General features: G+C 45.1%; 1 protein-coding gene across 1 annotated transcript; it reads right to left on the reverse strand.

Moving 5' to 3' along the window:
- Positions 1–441: 441 nt before the first annotated feature.
- On the reverse strand, positions 442–19111 carry LOC138525592 (late histone H2A.L3-like). The gene is made up of 2 exons (XM_069635635.1): positions 19026–19111; positions 442–929 (listed from the first exon to the last, which is right to left on the reverse strand). The coding sequence occupies exon 2, from the start codon at positions 926–928 to the stop codon at positions 515–517; it is 414 nt and encodes a 137-aa protein (XP_069491736.1). The 5' UTR covers position 929; positions 19026–19111; the 3' UTR covers positions 442–514.
- Between the last annotated feature and the right edge of the window lie 975 nt (positions 19112–20086).

A 20086-nucleotide genomic window follows, 5' to 3' on the forward strand; every position in this document is an offset into this window, starting at 1 on the left:
CCAAGGGGTCAAGCCAACAGCAGGAGATGGCACTAGTTAAGCAGACTCCACATCAACTACTACTAGGACCTGGACAGGAGCACAGGTGGTAAAATGCATAAAAGTGAAGACCCCAAAATGGTGAGGAATAGTGGTGGGTGAGACCTAGGACTCAAGCAGCAAGGCCTACTGACCAAAACCGGGAAGGGGGCAGCAGGCAAGGTAAATTACCCTTTTGGGCGCAGTTATTAGAGACATGCGAAAATGTAGGGGCATCACTGGAATATTTTGGGATAGTGAAATAAGCAGAGTTTAGGAATGGTTTTGGTAGCAATACTACTGGCACCATGACTATGTAGATGAGAAAAATGCATAAAGCTGAAATTAGTGGAAATGTGACTAGCCTGCATATCTTTTGTGTTAACCTGCATTTTAACGAGGGAATTGACAAGAACACAATAGTCAGTACTGAACTACTAATTTTATTAAGTGCATTCAAATTTAAAAACAGGGGTAAAACCAGCTCGATTTAAATCTAGAATTCTTGAGACTGCACATCTTTAATCTCTTCTGAAGAGCCCTTTGGAGTCTTCTTGGGGAGCAGCTGGGCCTGGATGTTTGGGAGGACACCGCCTTCAGAAATAGTCACTCCAGCAAACAGTTTGTTCAGCTCTTCGTCATTCCTGACTGCTAGCTGGATGTGCCTTGGCACAATTCTCGTTCGTTTGTTGTCCCGGGCAGCATTCCCTGACAGTTCCAGCACCTCTGCAGTCAGATATTCCAGGACTGCTGCCAAGTAAACTGGTGCCCCAGACCCAACCCGCTCTGCATAGTTCCCCTTTCTCAGGAACCGGTGGATACGGCCAACAGGAAACTGGAGACCAGCCCTTAAGGATCGGGTCTGTGACCCACGTTTAGGCTTGGTCATCTTCTTGCCACGTCCAGACATGCTGCAGGGCAGAGAAAAAGAAAAATATTACATCTGATCTAGATCTTTGAGTTAAAACTATTGTATTAAGCAGTGAGACACACCAAGCAAAACATTGACAGGCCAAACACCAATTAGATCTGTTCCATTGTTCCTGAAGTGCACATTGCCCTATACCAAGCGTTGCTTTCAACTAGACAGTCCAGCAACTGATCCTGGCACCAAGCAATTGGTTTAAGAAAATGCATCAGAATCATTACAATCCTCTACCTGTTGAAGGGGGTGGGGCACTACCAAGACCAAAACAGCCCTTAAAAGCTAAGATATGCACTGCTTCAGGTAGAAAGCCAGGTGCAATAACTAATCCATATGACTAGGCAGGGGATATGGACTACATGCCAGCTGAACCATCAGGCAATTGGGTGCTAAAGATGGTCACCACTTTCCATCTGTTACAGGTTGTTCCCGTTAGGAAGGCTCAATATTAATCAGTAACATTGACTGTTCAGGTCCTTTCCAATCCTGGACTGATCACCTTCTGCTCCCTTCTCACTTAAAGCTTGCTGCACTGGCACACCCTGCATTGCCTCCCACCTTCAAGGGAAGCCTACCAGTGAAAAATGGTCAGTGGCATGGCAGCCTTTCTCTACCTACTATTGTGGCCAGCCCACCCTGACACAGCCCTCTCCAACTTTCACCTTTCCATTACCAACACTGTCAACATCCTCACCCCAGTCACGCGGGTTCGGCGCCTGCCAAAAAGCACTACTCTGATTTGGCTGACCTTAAACGCAAGTGCAGGGCAGCAGAACGGAAATTGGGATCTTCAGGTGCACCCTCTGGCCTGCCGCCTTCTGCAAAGGCAATACAGACACTGCATCCAGTCCAAGAAAATAGTCCATATTCAAGCCTACATCTCTGCGACATCCAACAGCTGGACTTATCAAAAGTCTCCAAGGAACTAGCCAACCCTACTGCAGCCTCATCCTCTGCTGCAACCACCCAGTCCCTTTGCTCAGCCCTGGCTGCACCCTTCACCGTCAAAACTCAGGACATCCTGTTCTGCCTCTCCTCCATCATCCGTTGGCCCCCCGACCCCCTTTTCTCCTGAGGGGTCCATACAAGTCTGGTCTAGGAAAGCCTCTTCCAAACAAGTGGGCCCCTGCCCTTCCAAAACCATCAAGGACACCATGACTCCCTCGCTCTGCGCCACAAAGTTTTCCTCACTAGCACCCTCTGCTCAAAAACCCTCTGCCAACCCTTCCCTCCCAGCAAGTTATTTCCTGCCCAGACTTGGAGAAGCTGGCCATCTCAACTTCCTCCACACTGGATCTGTTGGCTGTCCAGGTCCCTCAGTCTGGCTTTAGAGCATCCAGAGTCGGGGAAACCGCCCTTCTGAACACCTGCTCTTAAATCTTGACTCACCTCCCTCATCCTTCTAGAGCCCTCCATCTGCTTTCGATACAGTAAATTACAACATCCTGATATCCAGTGTGCGATACCCTGGGCATCATAGGGTAGGCCATGGCTAACGTCTCCTCTCACATCCTCCTTCCCAGGTGGCACTTGGGGTCTCAGCATCACTCTGCTTCAATGTTTCCCAGGGTTCCAATCTATCCCCCTAGTTCCTCAACATCTACTTGGCCTCTGGCCCACACTCGCCCCCAACTTTAGTGTATGCAGACACAGCTCACTTTCAGGCTACCCTCTGCCTCTTCCTCCTCGCTCATCCCAATTCAGTCCTGGTGTGCTGCCATCTGCCATAATTCCAGGAAGACAGAGTGTTTTCATTTGGGCCCCCTGCTCCAGCTTTTCCACTTGCACTTGCCAGCCTCCATTGGTCCTGCCCCTTCCTCCGCCTGTGAGGCAAACAATCTGGGGGTCATCTTCGACTCCCCTTCTCACATCTTGGACAAGTACCACTTGCAGCTGAACCTCCTCTGAGGTATCCACTCACTTCCCCCCAGAGGCTCCAGAGACGTGGTTCCATGGAGACTGGACTATCGCAACAGTCTCTCACAATCTTCCTACTTCTACTATCCGACCTCTTCAACTTATCCAGAACAGCCTCAAGCCCTGGGACTGTGACAGATTGTGAGGAAACGGGATCTCAAGGTAAATAAGTTTTTATTTACGGAGCCCACCAGAGCCTCAACACAGTGCTCTCTATCTTGATCTCCACCAACCGTCACTCCTTCGTCACGCGGCTCTCTACACTTACAATACTGAGAGTCCGCGAGACCAGCACGAGTGCAACGTTCTACTCACGAGCTCTACACATCTTTCCCCTTATGCAGAAAATAACTAATATGACTTATAATACAAAAGTTTAAAATGTTTTCTAGTACCTTACACACTTAGTCAAACAAACTTAAAATATAATATGCTTAAGACGATAAGATTAAATCTCACCTTTAAACCATAAAACTTTGGACTTGCCTAACATTGTGTGTTAAGTTTAGGATTCATAATCCCTCATCCACACAGGTTTAGACCTATGCCTATGTAAACCTTGTTCATTCACTCTTATACTCTTATCTTTATTTTCCACGTCTACCATTCCTCCTTTCACTTCCTCATCAACCACTCCTTCCTCCTCTCTTATTAATGTCCACACTCATTTTTCTTTTCTTCAAAGTATCCTCTTTCTCATCTCCCGCTCTTGCCAACCTTCCTTTTGACCAGACTTCCCCACCCTCCAAGACCACAACATTGCTCTTGACCGCACTTATCTTTTTTGGTCCTAGGAACTTACTTTCAACACATTTGTTCACCAACCTGGGATTTTTAACATACACTCCCCAACTTTCCATTCTTGTTCTTTCGCCCTCATCCTGTCATCAAACAGTTCCTTGTTTCTTTCCTGATTCAACTTGATTAGTCTCATTATGTGATCCCGATCCACACTGACCACCTTGGCCATGCCTAGCCATCCTGGACAAAGCTTTGTACCTGGTTCCCTGCCTTTCAACGACACAAATGGAGATACTACACCACACTCGGTAACTGGTGTAACATAACTCCATGTCAACATCCTCAACACCTCTCTGCATGGCTGTCCCGACTTCATAGCCAACTGTAAACCCCCCTTTTATATACCTGTTTATTCTTTCAACCAGACCATTCGCTTTGGGATTATACAGTGCAGTCCTCGTGTGTTTTATGCTGTAACCCTCTGGACACAAATTGTACTCCATTATCCGACACAATTTCCTCAGGAACACTCTCCTTAAGGAAAACCTTTTCCAAGAAACCAATCAACTCCTTAGTTGTTACTTCTTTCACTGCTTCCCATTCGAACCATTTAGAATGAAGTCTACTACCACAAATAGAAATCTAAGTCCTTCTCCAAGGCCTGCCACAGGGCCCATAATATCCACTGCCAACTTGTTCCAAGGTTGATCCGGTATGACATTAGGTATTAATGGAGCCTCTCTTAACACTCTACATTTGTCACTTGTTTGACAATTCCAGCAATCTTTAACATACTTTTCAGCACTTTTGTCAATTCCCGGCCACCAATAATTCTGCCTTAACTTCCTTTTCATGGCAGCTTCCCCGGGATGTCCCTGATGTGCCAAACTCACTAAGACCGACCTAATTGTCTGAGGGGGAACCAAACACCTACCCCTCCTCAATCTGCCTTCACACAAATGCAATTCATCTCTTATCTCCCACCAGGTATTAAATTTATTATCCACATCTTTTTTAGCTGGCCACCCTTCCACTGTCCAACCCTTCACAAGTTTGAGATCCTCATCAGACTCTTCCTCTAATGTCCACTCTTCTCTACTGACAGCACAATGTATTTCCGCCACCACTGACTCCTCTTCTACCCCATCATCTTTCATAGGTAGTCTGGACAGGCACTCCGCCACCACATTCCTCTTTCTCGGCAAGTAGCTCACATCAAAGTTAAAATTCTGAAGTCCTAAACCCCACCTGCTTATTCTTGGAGAGCCCAAAGCCCACCTTCCACTTTCAAAGAGCTGCACCATGGGTTTGTGGTCTGACCTGACCACAAATCTTCTCAAGAAATACTTAAAATGATTTACCGCCCAGAACATGGCTAATGTTTCTCTTTCGATGACGGAATATTTACATTCTGCACCTCTTAGCGTCCTAGACGCAAATGCAATAACTCTCTGCATTGTCCCTGTCATACTGCACCAACGTTGCTCCCAACCCCAACATGCTTGCATCAACCACTAACACTTCTATCTTTAGAATTAAATCTTCCTATGGACGGTGCTGCACTCACCGCTTGTTTAATGTCCTCAAAAGCAAACTTACATTCCTTTGACCATTCAAACTTCGCACCCTTCTTAAGTAGCATTCTCAGAGGAGTGGACACTGGCAAAATCCTTCACAAATCTGTGATAATATTCAGCCAACCCTAAAAATGATTTGACTTGTTCCTTATCCTTTGGTACCGGTGCATCCTTCAATGCTTCCACTAAATTCCTCTTAGGTCTCACACCTTGCTCATCAATGTCATGTCCCAAGTAATCTCTACTGACAGCACACTGTATTTCCGCCGCCACTGACTCCTCTTCTACTTCTTTCTTCTACTCCATCGAGCTCTACAGACTGCATCTCTCCGGCACTGAAATCTCTCCTCTGGATCCCAGTGGCTGCAAGGATCAAGTTAAAGACCCTCTGCATAGTCCACAAGGCCTTCTGGGGCAGGGGCATGCACTACCTACAATGCGCTCTCCCTAAATAATCCTTCGAGCCCTGCGCTCGGCCTCTTCCAACTCTGCAGGTGAGCCATTTCTCCAGAGATTTGGGGGTAGAACTTTATCCTCTGCAGGTGCCTACCTCTGGAACAGCCTCCCTGTCTCGGACCTCAAGTTCAAGAAACAAAGAACTGCCCCTCTCCCTTCTCCCCTGCTAACCTTCCCCTCTCCTGAACCAGTTTCATTGTCACCTGGAGCACTTCCAGAGCCAAACAGGTCCCAGGCTCCCCCGCCAGTTCTACACTTGCTCTGACCCTCTGCCTTGCACTTCTGCACTCAAATATGTTCCATGTTAGAGGCAACATCTTCAGCACTTCACCCATGATGGACTGGGCGCACTCGATGCCCCTCCCTTGCACGTCTGCGCACTTGTATGCCCTAGAATGCACTAGGTCTAGCAAGATCATTTTACGTCCTTTTACCTCCCTAGCTTGATGCACCTGAAACACGTGTATAGGTGCATTATTGATGTTGGCCAATCATTCAATAGGAGGGTTGCCTAGCATGGTAATTTATTGTTCTGTATACACTCCACGTCATGCACCTGTACCATCTGGCAAGTCGTTAGGTTAGGCCTAGCATGGCATCATTTTCTCTTCCACTCTCCCCCTCCCTTCTCTCCTTCCCTCTGTCATGCACTCGTAGAATTGTTAGATAATCTTGTTAGATCATTCTGAAACTTCGAAGGCCTAAGAATGTACCCCCCCTTCCCCCTTTTTCCCGTCCTGCCTTGAACTTGTGTATATGCGCTTTAAAAACAATTACAAAGTATCAACTCAAGCCAGTCCTGAAGCGAGCACTATGAGAGACTAAGCCCACAACAGACCATGGATAGCTAACCAATATATTGCAGGCACATATAGGAGCTCGTCTGCCTCTCCATGAAATTAGAAGCTGTGGTTTTAGACTGCACTTACCCTGGAAGCTCTTTCCTGCATTTTGATTTTAATACGACAAAGCATGTGAAAGCAAGCCCCTTCCACCCACGACTATTTACCTTAATTGCACCATTTGTTACCAAGCCAGTGCGTGAGACTCACTGCTAGTCCACAACACCTTCTAACATCAGATTTTGTTCAGCAAGGTGGACAGTCTGAAAAAAATAGAAAACTGAGCCCATCCAATGCTAGTAGATGAGATACTTCCTACTTAAGGAATACGTAGGGCACGACAGTATATCTTGTGGTGGTCCCACCACCCATGCAGCATGGCTCTTGTGAAACCAGACATGAGGCTAACTTATGTAAAAACAAAGTCCTGTACAGTAAACCAGGATTCATACATTGAGCCACAGTTTCAACCGAAAGGAGCACATTCCTCTTAGTCACTGACCATCCAGATTGCCTTCCTTAAGAGGTCCTGAAATTGTCCAGATAGTTTCCTCTGGATAGGAAGCCATGGTAGTTCCCATTCCACCCAAAGGAAGAACGGAAAATTAAATCCCAACGGCATCAGACAACCGACCTGGAAAACACTTGGTGGGAAGAGCGTAATATGGACAACTTTTTGCTTCCCTCACCACTGCTAGTAGGCGCTGCTGGATCTTGCCTGCTCCAGTTGGTATAGGCAGCTTGGTCTGGCTCCCTGAAAATGTAGGATGCCTGCTGACGTCATTGTGTGCAGCCTGGACCCTGCCAAAAAGGTAGCCTTGTGAGAGCCAGGCCCCGAGTCGAGCATTGCCTGTCCTCATCTGACTTCACAAGACCTTCAAGCCCATCACCAGATAATCACCCCCTCAATGCGTGTTGGGCATTACTCCTTGGTACAATGACAATGCCACCAACAGTCACAGCTGTGGTCCATCAATGTATTGGATTTGATCTTCCATGCACTGATGGTCATCCCATCTATTGCACTTGACAGTAGTCCCTATCCCTTCAGCAGTGACTGGTTAAAATACACAGTATGAAAAGTACCTGTATATGTCTGCCTCAGCCATCTGGTTCTCAGTTAGTCATTACAAGTGATAGATTTCGGCAATTCGTCGCCATACTCCTGGATTCCATCAAGCACATTCTATATCGACTGACATTTGAGGAATAGGTAGAGTAAGTCAGAACTACTCTTGCACCATATATTTTGGGGTACGATTTCCAGTGTCTCCCTTGTGGTAGGGCCTCAGTCTTAGAGACAAGCCCTTTGTTGATTTCCTTACCCTACACCTCAGGAGGGTGTGGCAGAGGCAGATGAACCTCTTCAGCAATAGCCACCAGGATCAGCTGCTATACCAGATACAGGGGGATGACCTACCCCCACCCACCACATGTGGACACTTGCCAGGGTCCATGAACCTGGGAGAGCTACACCTGCATAAACTGTATTGCAGTGAGCGATTAAGCAAATCCACCAATATCCATTTCATCACATGGATCATTAGATTAACTGATAAAGCTGTATCTGCTCAGACCCCTCTGGTTTTACCTGGTGTGCGCGCGCATCAGGCACTTGTCTGTGTGCGTCTTACAGCCTTGCCAATCAGATCTGCTTCTCTTGGGAAAGTTTAAATGGATGTGTTCTGGGCAGAGGTAACCTGCTTGAGTTTAGGGACAGAAAGGAGACCGAGGTAAGGGGAGGAGGAAAGGGGAAAAGTGATGTTAGAGATCCAAAATATGCCTTCCAAATTTCGACCCTAAAAGAAAATGTTGATTCTGCGAGTGACAATTGGCAGAATCCAGTAACTAAGTTAAATGTGGCAGTGTGCAGCAGTGTTTTCCTGCAGTTGGCAGCCACTGGTTTTCATTCTGCTGGAATCGGTCTCAGTGGCTACTCTTGGAGGACCAGATTTAAAAATGGTACTGCTGAGCACGCGCTGTGCAACAGTCTGCAGTTCAGCATCTTGAAGTCATTAGTGCCAGCATCTTCGCTTCATTCGACCTGGTGCTTCCTGAAATATATGTACGATCTGAGGAGTAAGAGCCAACAGTCCAGGATGAAGCTTGATTATCAGCGGTTCTCCATTAGACTTGCCGCTCCAGTTTTCTCCTGGTGAAGGTCCATCACAAAACTGTCCCTTTTCCAACCTTTAAATTATAGACATTTCATTTTTGTAACCCTGCATCACGTTCACATCATGGAGGGGACATTGGGACAGTCAAATTCTACCTCAACCGCTGCCCACCACAATCCAGTAACAGCAAATGAAATTATGTTTATTCCAGATATTGCTGACGCAGCAGGTCACCTCAAGGTGTTGCACAAGGTTACAGAGGACTCATAATTCCTCGATACTCGTGCCATTAGTTTCACAGGTGGTCAAGAGTGATTGTTGCACCACGAGATGAATCGGGTGCTGTGCGTTCGTTTCATGACAAGAGTGAATCAAAGCCTCTCAACTATGTTGGTGTATTTACATTTTGAGAATATTGACGTACATGCAAAGTTGATAATCTTGCAGAGACTAGATAGAGTACCTTCTTTCATGGCAACACCTTCACCGCAGTGAACTAGGAACGAGTCTCGCTATGAGCCATTGTGTCACTAAACCAGTTACTGACCTCTTGCCCTCAACAAGGCTCCAATTCATTTGCTCCTTCGAACATGCGAGTCAACTGAAAACACAACTTTGTGTCCAGTCAGAACTACCATCCCACCCTCTATTCGGTCTTTCTGAAAATACCCGACTGAGTGGTCCCGATACGCAACTGCCAAAGGTGCAAGAAGAGTAAAGCTTTGTTGGTGAAATCTAAGAACAAATCCTTCAGCAATTGCACTAGGCAGAGTTATCTGTACACTTTACCCAACCATAAAGGCCATCTTTGAAAAGAAGTCGGTCCCTAATTTACCAAGTCAACAGCCGCAGCTGCAAGTAGTGTTTACCCAACATTCTGAAGAAATTATAATCTCTCCAGCACTTAGTGTAATGAAGGGACCTGAGATAAGATTGCGCCTGTTCTACCATCAAGCCTTGGTCAAGAGGCGGCATCTTGTGGGTGTGGTGTCCTGCTCATACAAAAAGTTTCTTCTAATTGCAAGAACTGAAACATCCGTACAAAGGCCAGTCTCAGCAACATTCGGAACACTGGGGTAATGGCAGGACCAATTTAGTAGATATTGGGCCATGAAGCAGAATCAGGGCTATGAAGATGACCTGGACCCGATGAGAAATCTCTTTATTAATGTCCACTTGGCCATATTGCCCTTAGCTGCTGCGAGGTCCAGGTGGAACATTCATTTTAGTCCAGTCTGCCTAGGCCCTAGGAAAGATGTGGTCCATTTTTCTGTTTTGGCCCCAATTATGCGACTTGAGAAAAGGATCACTAATACTGCTTTTGTTCCTATGCTTGGTTACTACTGTTGCCGAGGGTGTATTCTGTTTAGCAGCCAAAGAGCACCTTCTTACCACAGGGTGGTTCCTGATCAGGGCATGGCATAGGAGAGGCAACATTTGTAAATTAGCTCCAAATGTGAATGTATGGCCTCACTGTCTTTCAGCCACAGTCTCCAGTATACATTGTGTGAACTGTGGCCCTGACCGGCACTCTTAAGTCTATGGCATTCTATGAGTTACATTGCTGCTTAGCCATCTGAAGGCTTTTAGTAAATGCCGCCATCATGTATCTGTCGAACTGCCATGATATACGATGATAGGTCATGCACTCTAGTGTTTCATGAATCCAATTGTAGTTAATGATTACTTGCTGCGCCTCAAGAAGGGTTGCGAAAGCTGCCATTACTTGCATCTGGTGAACCATCATGCACTTTAGGCACTCCTGCACTTTGAAAAGCCAACTGTTGCGTAATAACTCATTTGTGGAACTAGCATGTATCCTACCGTACACTGGCTGTCTTTAGTTTTATTGCCTTCTACCATCCATCATAAGGGTTTAGAAAATGCTGCCACTGCACTTGTTGCTCGACATGCATTTGTTTAATGTGAGGAGACATGGTAATGTGATGTAATGATTTTATATTTGTCGAACTATCACGCAATTTAGATTTTACTTAAAATCTAAAAATCCAATAACGTTTTGGTAGGAGCAAGAAAAATTATGTTTAGCCATGAATTTGAAAATTCCTGTGATTATCCATTGTATGATGTGTTCTATGTCCTAAAATGTTTTAAATATGACATGACGGCTTTTATGGGGGGAAAAAAACTGAAATAAAGCCATAATGAAAGTAATACGACCAAGGGCCTTCAGTTGGCCAGCAGCCAGTTTTGATGAATATATAGGGGAACATTCAAATATCTGCATTCATAGCATCCCACAAGGCTCCAGGGGCACAGCTTGGCAGTGTGTTGCCAGGGTCCCTTACATTCTGTGGACCCCAAAATGTGTCCCGTCAATAGAAATTTAGCTCCTTGTCCTTCCGTAGAGTGGTATGCCAGAAAAGCCATTTTTTGACTTCTTGGAGAAATCCCATATTTGAAGGAAATGTCCTCCAAAGGCACAGGACTGATAATGCATATCAAGCTCAAAAATGGTCTTCAATATCATTAAGGAACTGTATACTTTATGCACTGAAGGGTTCTTATTGGGGCCTTCAGGAGAAGGGGGAAAGGATCACTAGTGCCACCTCTACCAAAAGAAATAATGCCAGTGGATCAAAGCAAGGCAGCAGCGTGGAAATTTCGATTTCTCCAGAACAAGCCTGCCGCCTACACCCACTTATGCATCTGGTCCTGGATAGCAGGCGTGTTGTCTCAACGAGATCCTGAGCCTATTTTCCCAGCACCACAAACTCGTGGGGGGGGGGGGGGGGGGGGGGAGTTGCCCTCATCCTGGAAGACACTAGGACATTTACGAATCCATCTGTTGCTGAATAGCTTCACATTTCTGCAAGACATGGCTGGTTGGCTGCTGTAAAGATTGGAGGCTTTTAAATGGTGAAGACAGTGGACCTCTTAACCCGACAAATGGTAATTTGAAAAATCCTCCCTTGCCTGGAAATGTTACTTGTGTCAATCTTTTTGCCACCCACTTTCAGGTGCCCCATTCTTGTAGAATAAGGAGATACTCATTCATACAATGCTCTAGTGGCAGCAAAGAAGCAGGAAATGCGTGCACAGATAAACAGCTTGTTTAGATGCTCTGAAATTAGTAGAGAAAAACGAGTTATCAGCTTGCTCAAGGAGATGCTAAAAAAATATTCTAGTGCATTTGGGAGACTGCTAAATGAGCAACTCCCCTCCCCCAAAAAAAATGTTCATTTAAATGCACCGTATGAAAAAACTGGGTTCTGCACTTTGTTCACTCAAAGAATACATTGCTTCAAAGGGTCTGCTACATTCAGATTTTTATGGCCACCACTGACGAATGGAAACGTACAATTAGAGCATCGAAGTTATAATGAAGCATATCAGCACATCACATGCGCCGGGCCCTATAAAACTCACAAATGTTCTATGAAAGGTAATCCTGCAACAAGTGGCCGATACTCAGTAATGGGATACAGAATATGTTGCAAGGGCCCTTGATCGGATCCTTCCAATTAGCGGCGCATAGCAATACTGGACGCTGACAGCAAGGTATTTGCTGCCACGTTATTGGGGCGCTGTTAGGAAAGGGAAACTGGAAGATAAAAAAGTGGCAGACAGGCCCAGGCACTTCAATCAATTGAGTATCTTAAGTAAGATTCAATATGCAACAATAGACCTCTCCGCAGCTTTGTATGCAATAAATCTCTGGACCAAGCTGAACATTTTAAAATTGAGGAATTCCCATGGGCTTGGTGGGTTTCATCATTGGCCTTCATTAACACTTGCGTGCAAGTTACATTGAATTACGAGGGAGTTCTCAATAGACGTTTAAGGGGGTTAGGCAAGGGTGCATTTTAAGACCCCCCCCCCCCATCTTTATTTTATATAGGTTGGACATTGGAGATTACCTGAACACGTTGCATTTGCTTCGCCCAAGTTAAGTATCCCAGATCATGCCTGATGTTTTGAGAGGGTTGACAATTTTTTTTATCTTGCATTCCAATCCTATCCTAACCACATAAGCCCTGTGATTAAAGTCAACTTCCTTGTCCAACCAATTGTGTCCCGGCATCATTTGAAATAAGGGAAGTCATGAATACCACGTTTTATTAAGGAAAATGGTTCCAAAAAGGTTAGGGTATTGACGTTAACCTGTTGTGGGTTGTAGATTACTTGCCCGTGATAGAATAAGTAAGCCATTAGGTATAAGCTTGGAACTCTTCTCGCTGAAATTTAGAGCTCACTGGAAACTTATTTTCCCCCTTTGAAGGATTGTTGAACGGGTATCAATTTATGAGTGAATCTTCTGCCTACTGTTTAAGAGTTGGACCTTGTGGCAAATATTAATAGTTATTGGAGGAACATTATAGAAGGGCTTCAGTTATGGTTTTCAGAATCATCTTAAAAAACCATAAAATAAGAACCCCAGCTCCATATTTATTCATCTACAGATATCCAGCGGTCATTTAAGAAATTTGATTCATTTCAAAAACATTCTAGCTAAATGTGGTATTAGGTCACCTGAAATGGTCTTCTGTAGATTTACTAAGGCCAGGAACTTGAAGCACATCCTAGTCTATTGTGCATTGCACAAGAAACGGCGAAGTTTAGGACTTTCCTGGTGAAATATTCATATGGATTGTGAAATGTTCTGTCCAACTGTCTTCCTGGACATACCACTCAATTGTGGTGGCTGTTGGTTTTCTAGACCATCTTGAGCTGGAATGACAAGGTTCTCGTTGGGGCTATGGAACGGAAAGTTTCAAAGGGAATTTTTACTGTGAATTACATCAGGCTGTGTTCGGCTGATGGATTATTTTATTTTAATTTGTTAAAGGCCAGTTGTAATGCTCCGTCCCTTTAACCTGGCCCCAAAGCAAGGTACAATCGTGCAAGGTCTACGAATGTTGTGCAATGCTGGCCAGCCTTAAGGCAGACACTCCCAAGTGGCTTGGCCATTTCTCTTTTTAAAAGGAGCTTTCAAAGTAAGGAAATGTTATACAGCTCCTATACTCCGAGCTTAAACAGCAAAGTGTTACACTTCTGGATGTATAGGCTTAATGTGATGTTAATTTTGGGCTGGCTCAATATTGACAATTTGCATATGTTGCTGGTTTAGAGCTTGTGATATCTGTTTAATTTGCGTTACTTTTTAAATGCAGTTTGAATGTGTATGTCACATTGTTGCCGAAATAAAAAGGCTAGTGTTATAGCCATATAACAACAAATGTTGTTGAGCAAAATTTCAAAGCATGCTAGAAATAGGCGAGAAGCAGGACAGCCAGCCTTCAGGCCACAGGGGTGTGGATGAGACATACACAAGTGCTCCACGATGGACTTGCAGGCAAGAAAAGGGTGTTTTGGGCAACAAAGACAGGCAATATTTACACATTTGCTCCAAGATAGCCTTCTGGACTAGGCACCGTGAGATTTGTGCTGGATGTCACAAATTCCAGCTTTCACGTTGACAAAGAAAATGTTTTTAAAGAAGCACGAAATTTTTGTATGCATTTAACAATGTCAGGAGCAGCACAGTACACGTTCTTTTGAAAGGGCATTCTAATCGTTCTCAAACTACCCACTAGTGGGTCGCTGTAGTTTTGATGGTCCAACCTGAAATTATTCATGTACACATTTAGTGCACAGGATGAGCAACATGCTAAAAAGCTATCCAGTAAGTCTAAGACCGAAACTTTTTTGTTGTTTTTTTTAATAAAAAAGTGAGGCTTTCGTTAACACACATGCAACCCATGTTACAATGTGCCTAACAATTGTGCAATTTCCTGAAGTAATCTAGAAAGTTGAGGGATTTCTGGAAATGTACGACACATTCTAAATTCTGAAACGTATTTATGACAGTCTTTGGTGATTCTATTGCAAAAATAAATTCTTAAATCACCACGTGGAAAACCTACATTTGGGAATCTTAGTATGGCTTTTGACTCCACTTAGATTGCTAGCACCCAGCTTTAGATAATGACATGGCTTCCATTGACCTACCATTCCAACTGTTAATGTTGGAATGTGGTGGAGCTCATTACAGTTTGAAGACTGTTCTCCACATATGAAACCCTGTAAAATAGGGGTGTCCAGGAAACGCCTAGCCTTTGTTTTGGCATGCTTAATGTCTAGTACGCGCAGTTGAACTACTAACTCTCCTGGAAACGTTGGGCTTTGCATTCATTTTAGGAGGAACTTCAACAGGAGTACCTATAAACTTTGTATACTCCGAAAAGCGATGAGCTTCGGAAGAAACTACATATTAAGCGCTTTTACACAAGTGTAATGCCAACTACACACATAGGCCTTCAATTTCCAAACACTGTCCTGCAAAGTATCCACATTCTGCACCATGTATGCGTTAAATGTGCAGAAATAAATATTTTAATACACATTAATAAGAAAAAATGTTGAAATGACTGCAGTCCTCACTCTGGCAAATATGTCCCAACCCGCCCCCTCTTTGTGACGATTTTTCTGGCAACAAAAATGATGGACAAGTCACATGATATATTGTACTTTTGCATCTACTACCCCTCCCCATGTTCCGAGCCTAGCAGAAGCTGGTCTGCAAGGACCAGAGGGCGCACGCACGATTGGAGTCGTTGCTGTGGCAGGGAGTTTGCTGAATGCGTTTCACTTTTTCCCCCCATTCACCATTTAAACATTAAGTGTGAGGATAGTCCTAGTGCAAAAGCCCCAGAGGCCGAATTCGGCACTGGTTCTGATGCTTGCGTAACATGGGAGAGAGCAAGCCAGTGCATTGTCACACTGGGCAACATTAAACGCTACTAACAAGTGCTTACGGAATAATTTGCTGTTTTGGTCACAAAAGGCTGCAAGATTGTGGCACAGTATGCACTGCCAAAAACTTCCCAATGTGCAGGTCCATGTTGGGTCCCCAAATGACAAGGAATTGAGGTTATATTTTCAATGTTTTAGAGTAGCCAAGAAATGTTTATCACTCATGGACCTCAAGCAGTTTTCATTTTGTAGCTTTTTACCAAAAAAAAACAATTGCATACGATGAACAAACCTAATTACTCACATAAGCACCTGTAAATAACTGGCAAAAGATTATAAACTGTTAGTATAGGGTTCAGTAGTAGCAAGCATCACGTGAATAATATACATTTACTACGTGGCAGGGGTGTGTGGCTACCTCCCAGCCAATGAGGAGACTCTGAAGGGGGGTTGGGGGGCGGTAATGCCCCTGCTCCAAGCCGCCTCAGAGCTGGAGGCCACCATCTTCACCCGCCAGAGATTAAGTGTTGTCTCCCCCTCCCATCCATAGAATACCCTCCCCGACCCTTCTTTTAGTCCATTTTGGGAGCGGAGGCGCTGGGAACACTGTCTCCAGCGTGTCTGCTCCCGATCTCCGGCAGGCCATTGGGACTTCCATGGCAGCCATTTTTTTGGTGACTTCTCAATGGCCGCCATGGAAAAGGAAAGTGTTCCCTTCCCCGTGGCCATTTTTTTGTCTGTTCCGAAATTTGGAACAGAAAGTTTTGTACAGCGGTCTTATGGGCTGGGGTACTAATAGCAATAAGCCCCAAGCAGGTGTGGCATTGCCACTTAAGTTAAGGCCCTTGCTCAGTCCTGTAACTATGGGCCCCGGGGCATTACCTGAAGCGGTAATGCCTCCCCCTGCTCGGGGCTTATCGTTCAAGTAAGGCTATGAAAGGGCGATTGCAGTGTAGGTTTTGTAAATCACCTGCATATAGGAGTGCTTAATGCATAGGATTTGCAGGTTGGAAAGAAAAGGATGTGACATTTTTAACATGGCTGGGGAGTGGATGAAGCCTAGTTTTGAGGCACGGATCTATATGGGTTACCACTGTTACAGAGCCGAGCTGCCACAAAAGGGCTTGGTGTGAATGTGCAGATTGTACCACACAGTTACAAGGTATAGTAACATGTGACGTTTGTTTTTGCACATAACTAGAAGCACTTCCAACAAAATGCTGAAGGGAATATTTTGCACATTGGCCAACTTAGAGACTTAAGACACGGTGTACAGAGTTTCCAAGGTGTGCGAGGTGTGATCGGCACATTAAGGCCTACAGAGCGATTCATGTAATCACAAGGCTGAGCCATCGAATGTGATGCGTTTGAAGGATATCTGAGCAGTTGGGAACAGGATTCAGTTAAAGTTGTGCAGCACAGGGTTTAGGATTTGGCACATTAAGTGCTCCAAATAAGTGTGAATCAGGAATGTTCATATTAGGCCAATAAAGTCCACGGAATTGTCCAATTAGGTTTAGTACAAAAAGTATGAAGAGTGCCAGAGTAAATAGATGCCAAGTTTACAATGTATATCCTGTACTTGTGCAACATTCCATATTTGTGCGACTTTGAGAGAGACACATAAGGGTCTTGTGTAGTAGCTCCATGATGCCCACAACCAAAGAGTGTGGCAGGGGGCAGCTCATTTGCTGCCGTGGAAGAAAGTGTGGGCATGCCCAGGTTTCACCTAAGTGCCAGGAAAAGACATCTGTGTGTGAGGAGCAGCAATTGTCCTCAACATGATTAATTCGGGGCATTCTTTTACCCCTGATCTAAATACTGCCGTGTTTCGCATTTTCCTCGGCTTCCTGGAAATGCAGCATAGCACACTCAAATGATTTGAGTGTCAGAATTTGTATAGCAGTTGGGGTAGGGTGGTTACTGATCAAGGGGCACAAGTCAAGACTGCTTTATAGTAGCAGAAAGGCAGCATCTGCGTAAACGAGGACGCACATTACCAGACCCGTCAGGTCCCAGGAGCACCCATTGGGACGCAGGGCCTGGAAAATAAGCTCTTGGGAGGAGCAGGGAATCTCATTTAAATGGAAAAAAGCCTCCTTTGGTCATGCTCCAACACTGAAATGGCAACATTAGGGCAGAGGTGCCAGGTTTCAGCTTGGGCATGTCCGACAACCCCACATTTGAGTGACACGTGAATGAGCCTGGACCCTACAGAGCCTGGTGCCTGTATCGCAACCCAACGTGTTGGGCGGGACATCAAAGAACAGCAGGTTTTCTGGAGGTTGGGGCAGGAGAGCAGGAAATCCGTTCATTCTGTAAAGACTGGAAGAGCTTTTTGGAGGAGAGATCTCCGATGAGCAGCACATTAAGCATTTTTCACACTAAACGTTTTAGAAGGTCCACTTGAGCACATTAGGTCGTTAAGGTATGTTCAGGGGTGCTAATTGCCAGTTTGTAAGTGTTTTGGGTCATGCTGTGACAAGAATGTGTACCTAAAGCAATGCTAAAAGGCCATTACTGACCCTGAAAACCCCCCAAAAAGTTGGGAGGTATTTAAATATTGTCCCACGCTCTTTACTATATAGATAACGACCCACTTACAGGGTGCTGGGTCTTAGTCACGTTTTAAAAACTAGGTCAGAAGCAGAGTACACCCATATTCTCATCCCCACCCCAAAAAAGAAAAAACATCTAACAATAGACTGCGGGTGGGGGGAGGGGAGGGTGGATTTACGTTAAAAAATACAGGCGAACAAAAACCCACCTGTGTTAGATGCCTGGCCCATAGGGCAATGCCCAAACCGTAAACGCGAGTGTGGGCCAAAGTGGGACACTTAAAGAGTTACTTTACTATGCGGATAGTAGTTTGGACCATTGTTGCTGGCACGTCCTCGTGGGTACTATTCAAACAGTCTCTCACAAAATGACTGAATTGCCATTTGCAACTGTGGGCCACTTGGTGCCGACAGTGGTCGAGGTGTACGAAAAGTAGTAGTGGAACTATGTTCTCTGGTGGCCTGCACCCACTCCCCACAAACCCCATTGCTACAAACTCCCCCCCCCCCCCCCCCCCCAACACTTGCACCTGCTGTTTAAGGGAACGTTCAGTGCACTGTGCTGAAAGTCAAGGTTTAAACTTGTTCCTACACTTTTATTTTAAAACGAAACCATTGCGGAACAGTTTCTTTTTAAAATAAAAGTATAGGAGCTGTAAAAGGTAATTTTAAAAAGTAGAGGAGCACCGCTCCCGCTCACTTCGACCACTTGAGTCGAACCCTGATCCTTGGCATACGTTGAGCAGGAAGTCTTTCCGGGTGAAAGGCTACTGTTGAAGCAGATTATATACACGCACGTTTATAAGTCACCCAGGTGCTCCTGGCCGTTACGCGTTGCTTTTAGCTAGTTCCGACAAGGTACTTTCTGGAAGGCAGGCCGCCGGGGGGGCAATCATATCCCAGTGAAAGTTTATTTTTGAAATGGTCACTTGAGAAGGTTTTGCTCACATGTGCAGGGTGTCCAGCCCCTACGATAGTGTGCAGGGCCTATTCAGCAATCTTCAGTGCAACAGTTCAGGATATATGTTGCATATTAAGTTCAAACAAACCTACTGAAGTCAACTTGTAATAAGATAAGAGCATAATAAAACCGCAAAACAAGTGCGACCGAAGAGTCGTACCAATGCCAACAATGACCACACAAAAACAGCGCTAACCTCCAACGTTTCACTTCCTCAGGCCGCAACTTTAAACAACCAACTCCCTCTCCAACAGCTCGCTGAGAAGGGGTCCAACAGTGATTCGTTTTATACACTTCCGAGTAAAAAAGAAAAAAAAGAGCTAATTAACACCTGCTAACGACGACATTATTGCCACCTGTTTAGCCGCTCCCTAGCTCGGACGCAGAGTAACACAATTCGCGTAATCCCCTTTCGTCAGGTATTTTACTTGAATTCTGTACATGCCCCAAGGGGAGAAAAGTAGAATTTTGTTCCTTTGCCAAATTTTCTTAAAGTGCAAACTCCTTGACAAATTAATTTGGGGGGGAGAGAAGATCGAGCATGTTTTCACACTTAAACAGTGCTGAAATGGGAAAAGTATGTATTCTGGGAACGCTCTCCCCCCATGGGGGTAAGAGGGGGAGTGGGGCCAATGGGCGTGGCTCCAGGCCAGGCCAACACAGTATTTGCATAAAACCAAAGAGAATTTTGGGAACCCAAGAATGCCCACACGTTTACATTTGAAACACCTATATAATGACTAATCCCCCACACTAACGTGAGATGGGGGTTTAGATTCTATTAAAGACAAGGAGGCGATTATTATGCATTACAATCTTTACTCTGAAACCACAGCAGCAAAGAAAATACTTTTACAAACAAAAAAGTTTCCACAACAGAACTAGATAGAGTTCAATGTCAATGTATGGGGAACTCCCCAAACCATCATGGAGGACAGGTCATGCCCTGCAGGGGACCAATGAGCAGGGACCCTCTTCTATATATGTCCTTTACTCTAACCCCAACCCCTCTTTCTGCAGCTGTCTTGCACCAGAAGTCCAATGAAACGGTTGAACTGCGTAGCGCGGTGAAATAATCCATCGAAACTGGAGATCTCCACCTTCCCGCAGCCTGAATCTATGCCGAAGTTCTTCTGGATAGGACTTCTCATCCAAAATCACGCACTCCACAACTTGTAACTGCGAGCCACACTCCTGATGAGAACCTCAACTCGTGGCCGAAATCACGCACTCCAGAACTTGTAACTGCGATCCACA

Source organism: Ambystoma mexicanum, chromosome 7p (assembly GCF_040938575.1).
Source record: "Ambystoma mexicanum isolate Mex_15411 chromosome 7p, UKY_AmexF1_1, whole genome shotgun sequence".
NCBI classification, from domain to species: domain Eukaryota; kingdom Metazoa; phylum Chordata; class Amphibia; order Caudata; family Ambystomatidae; genus Ambystoma; species Ambystoma mexicanum.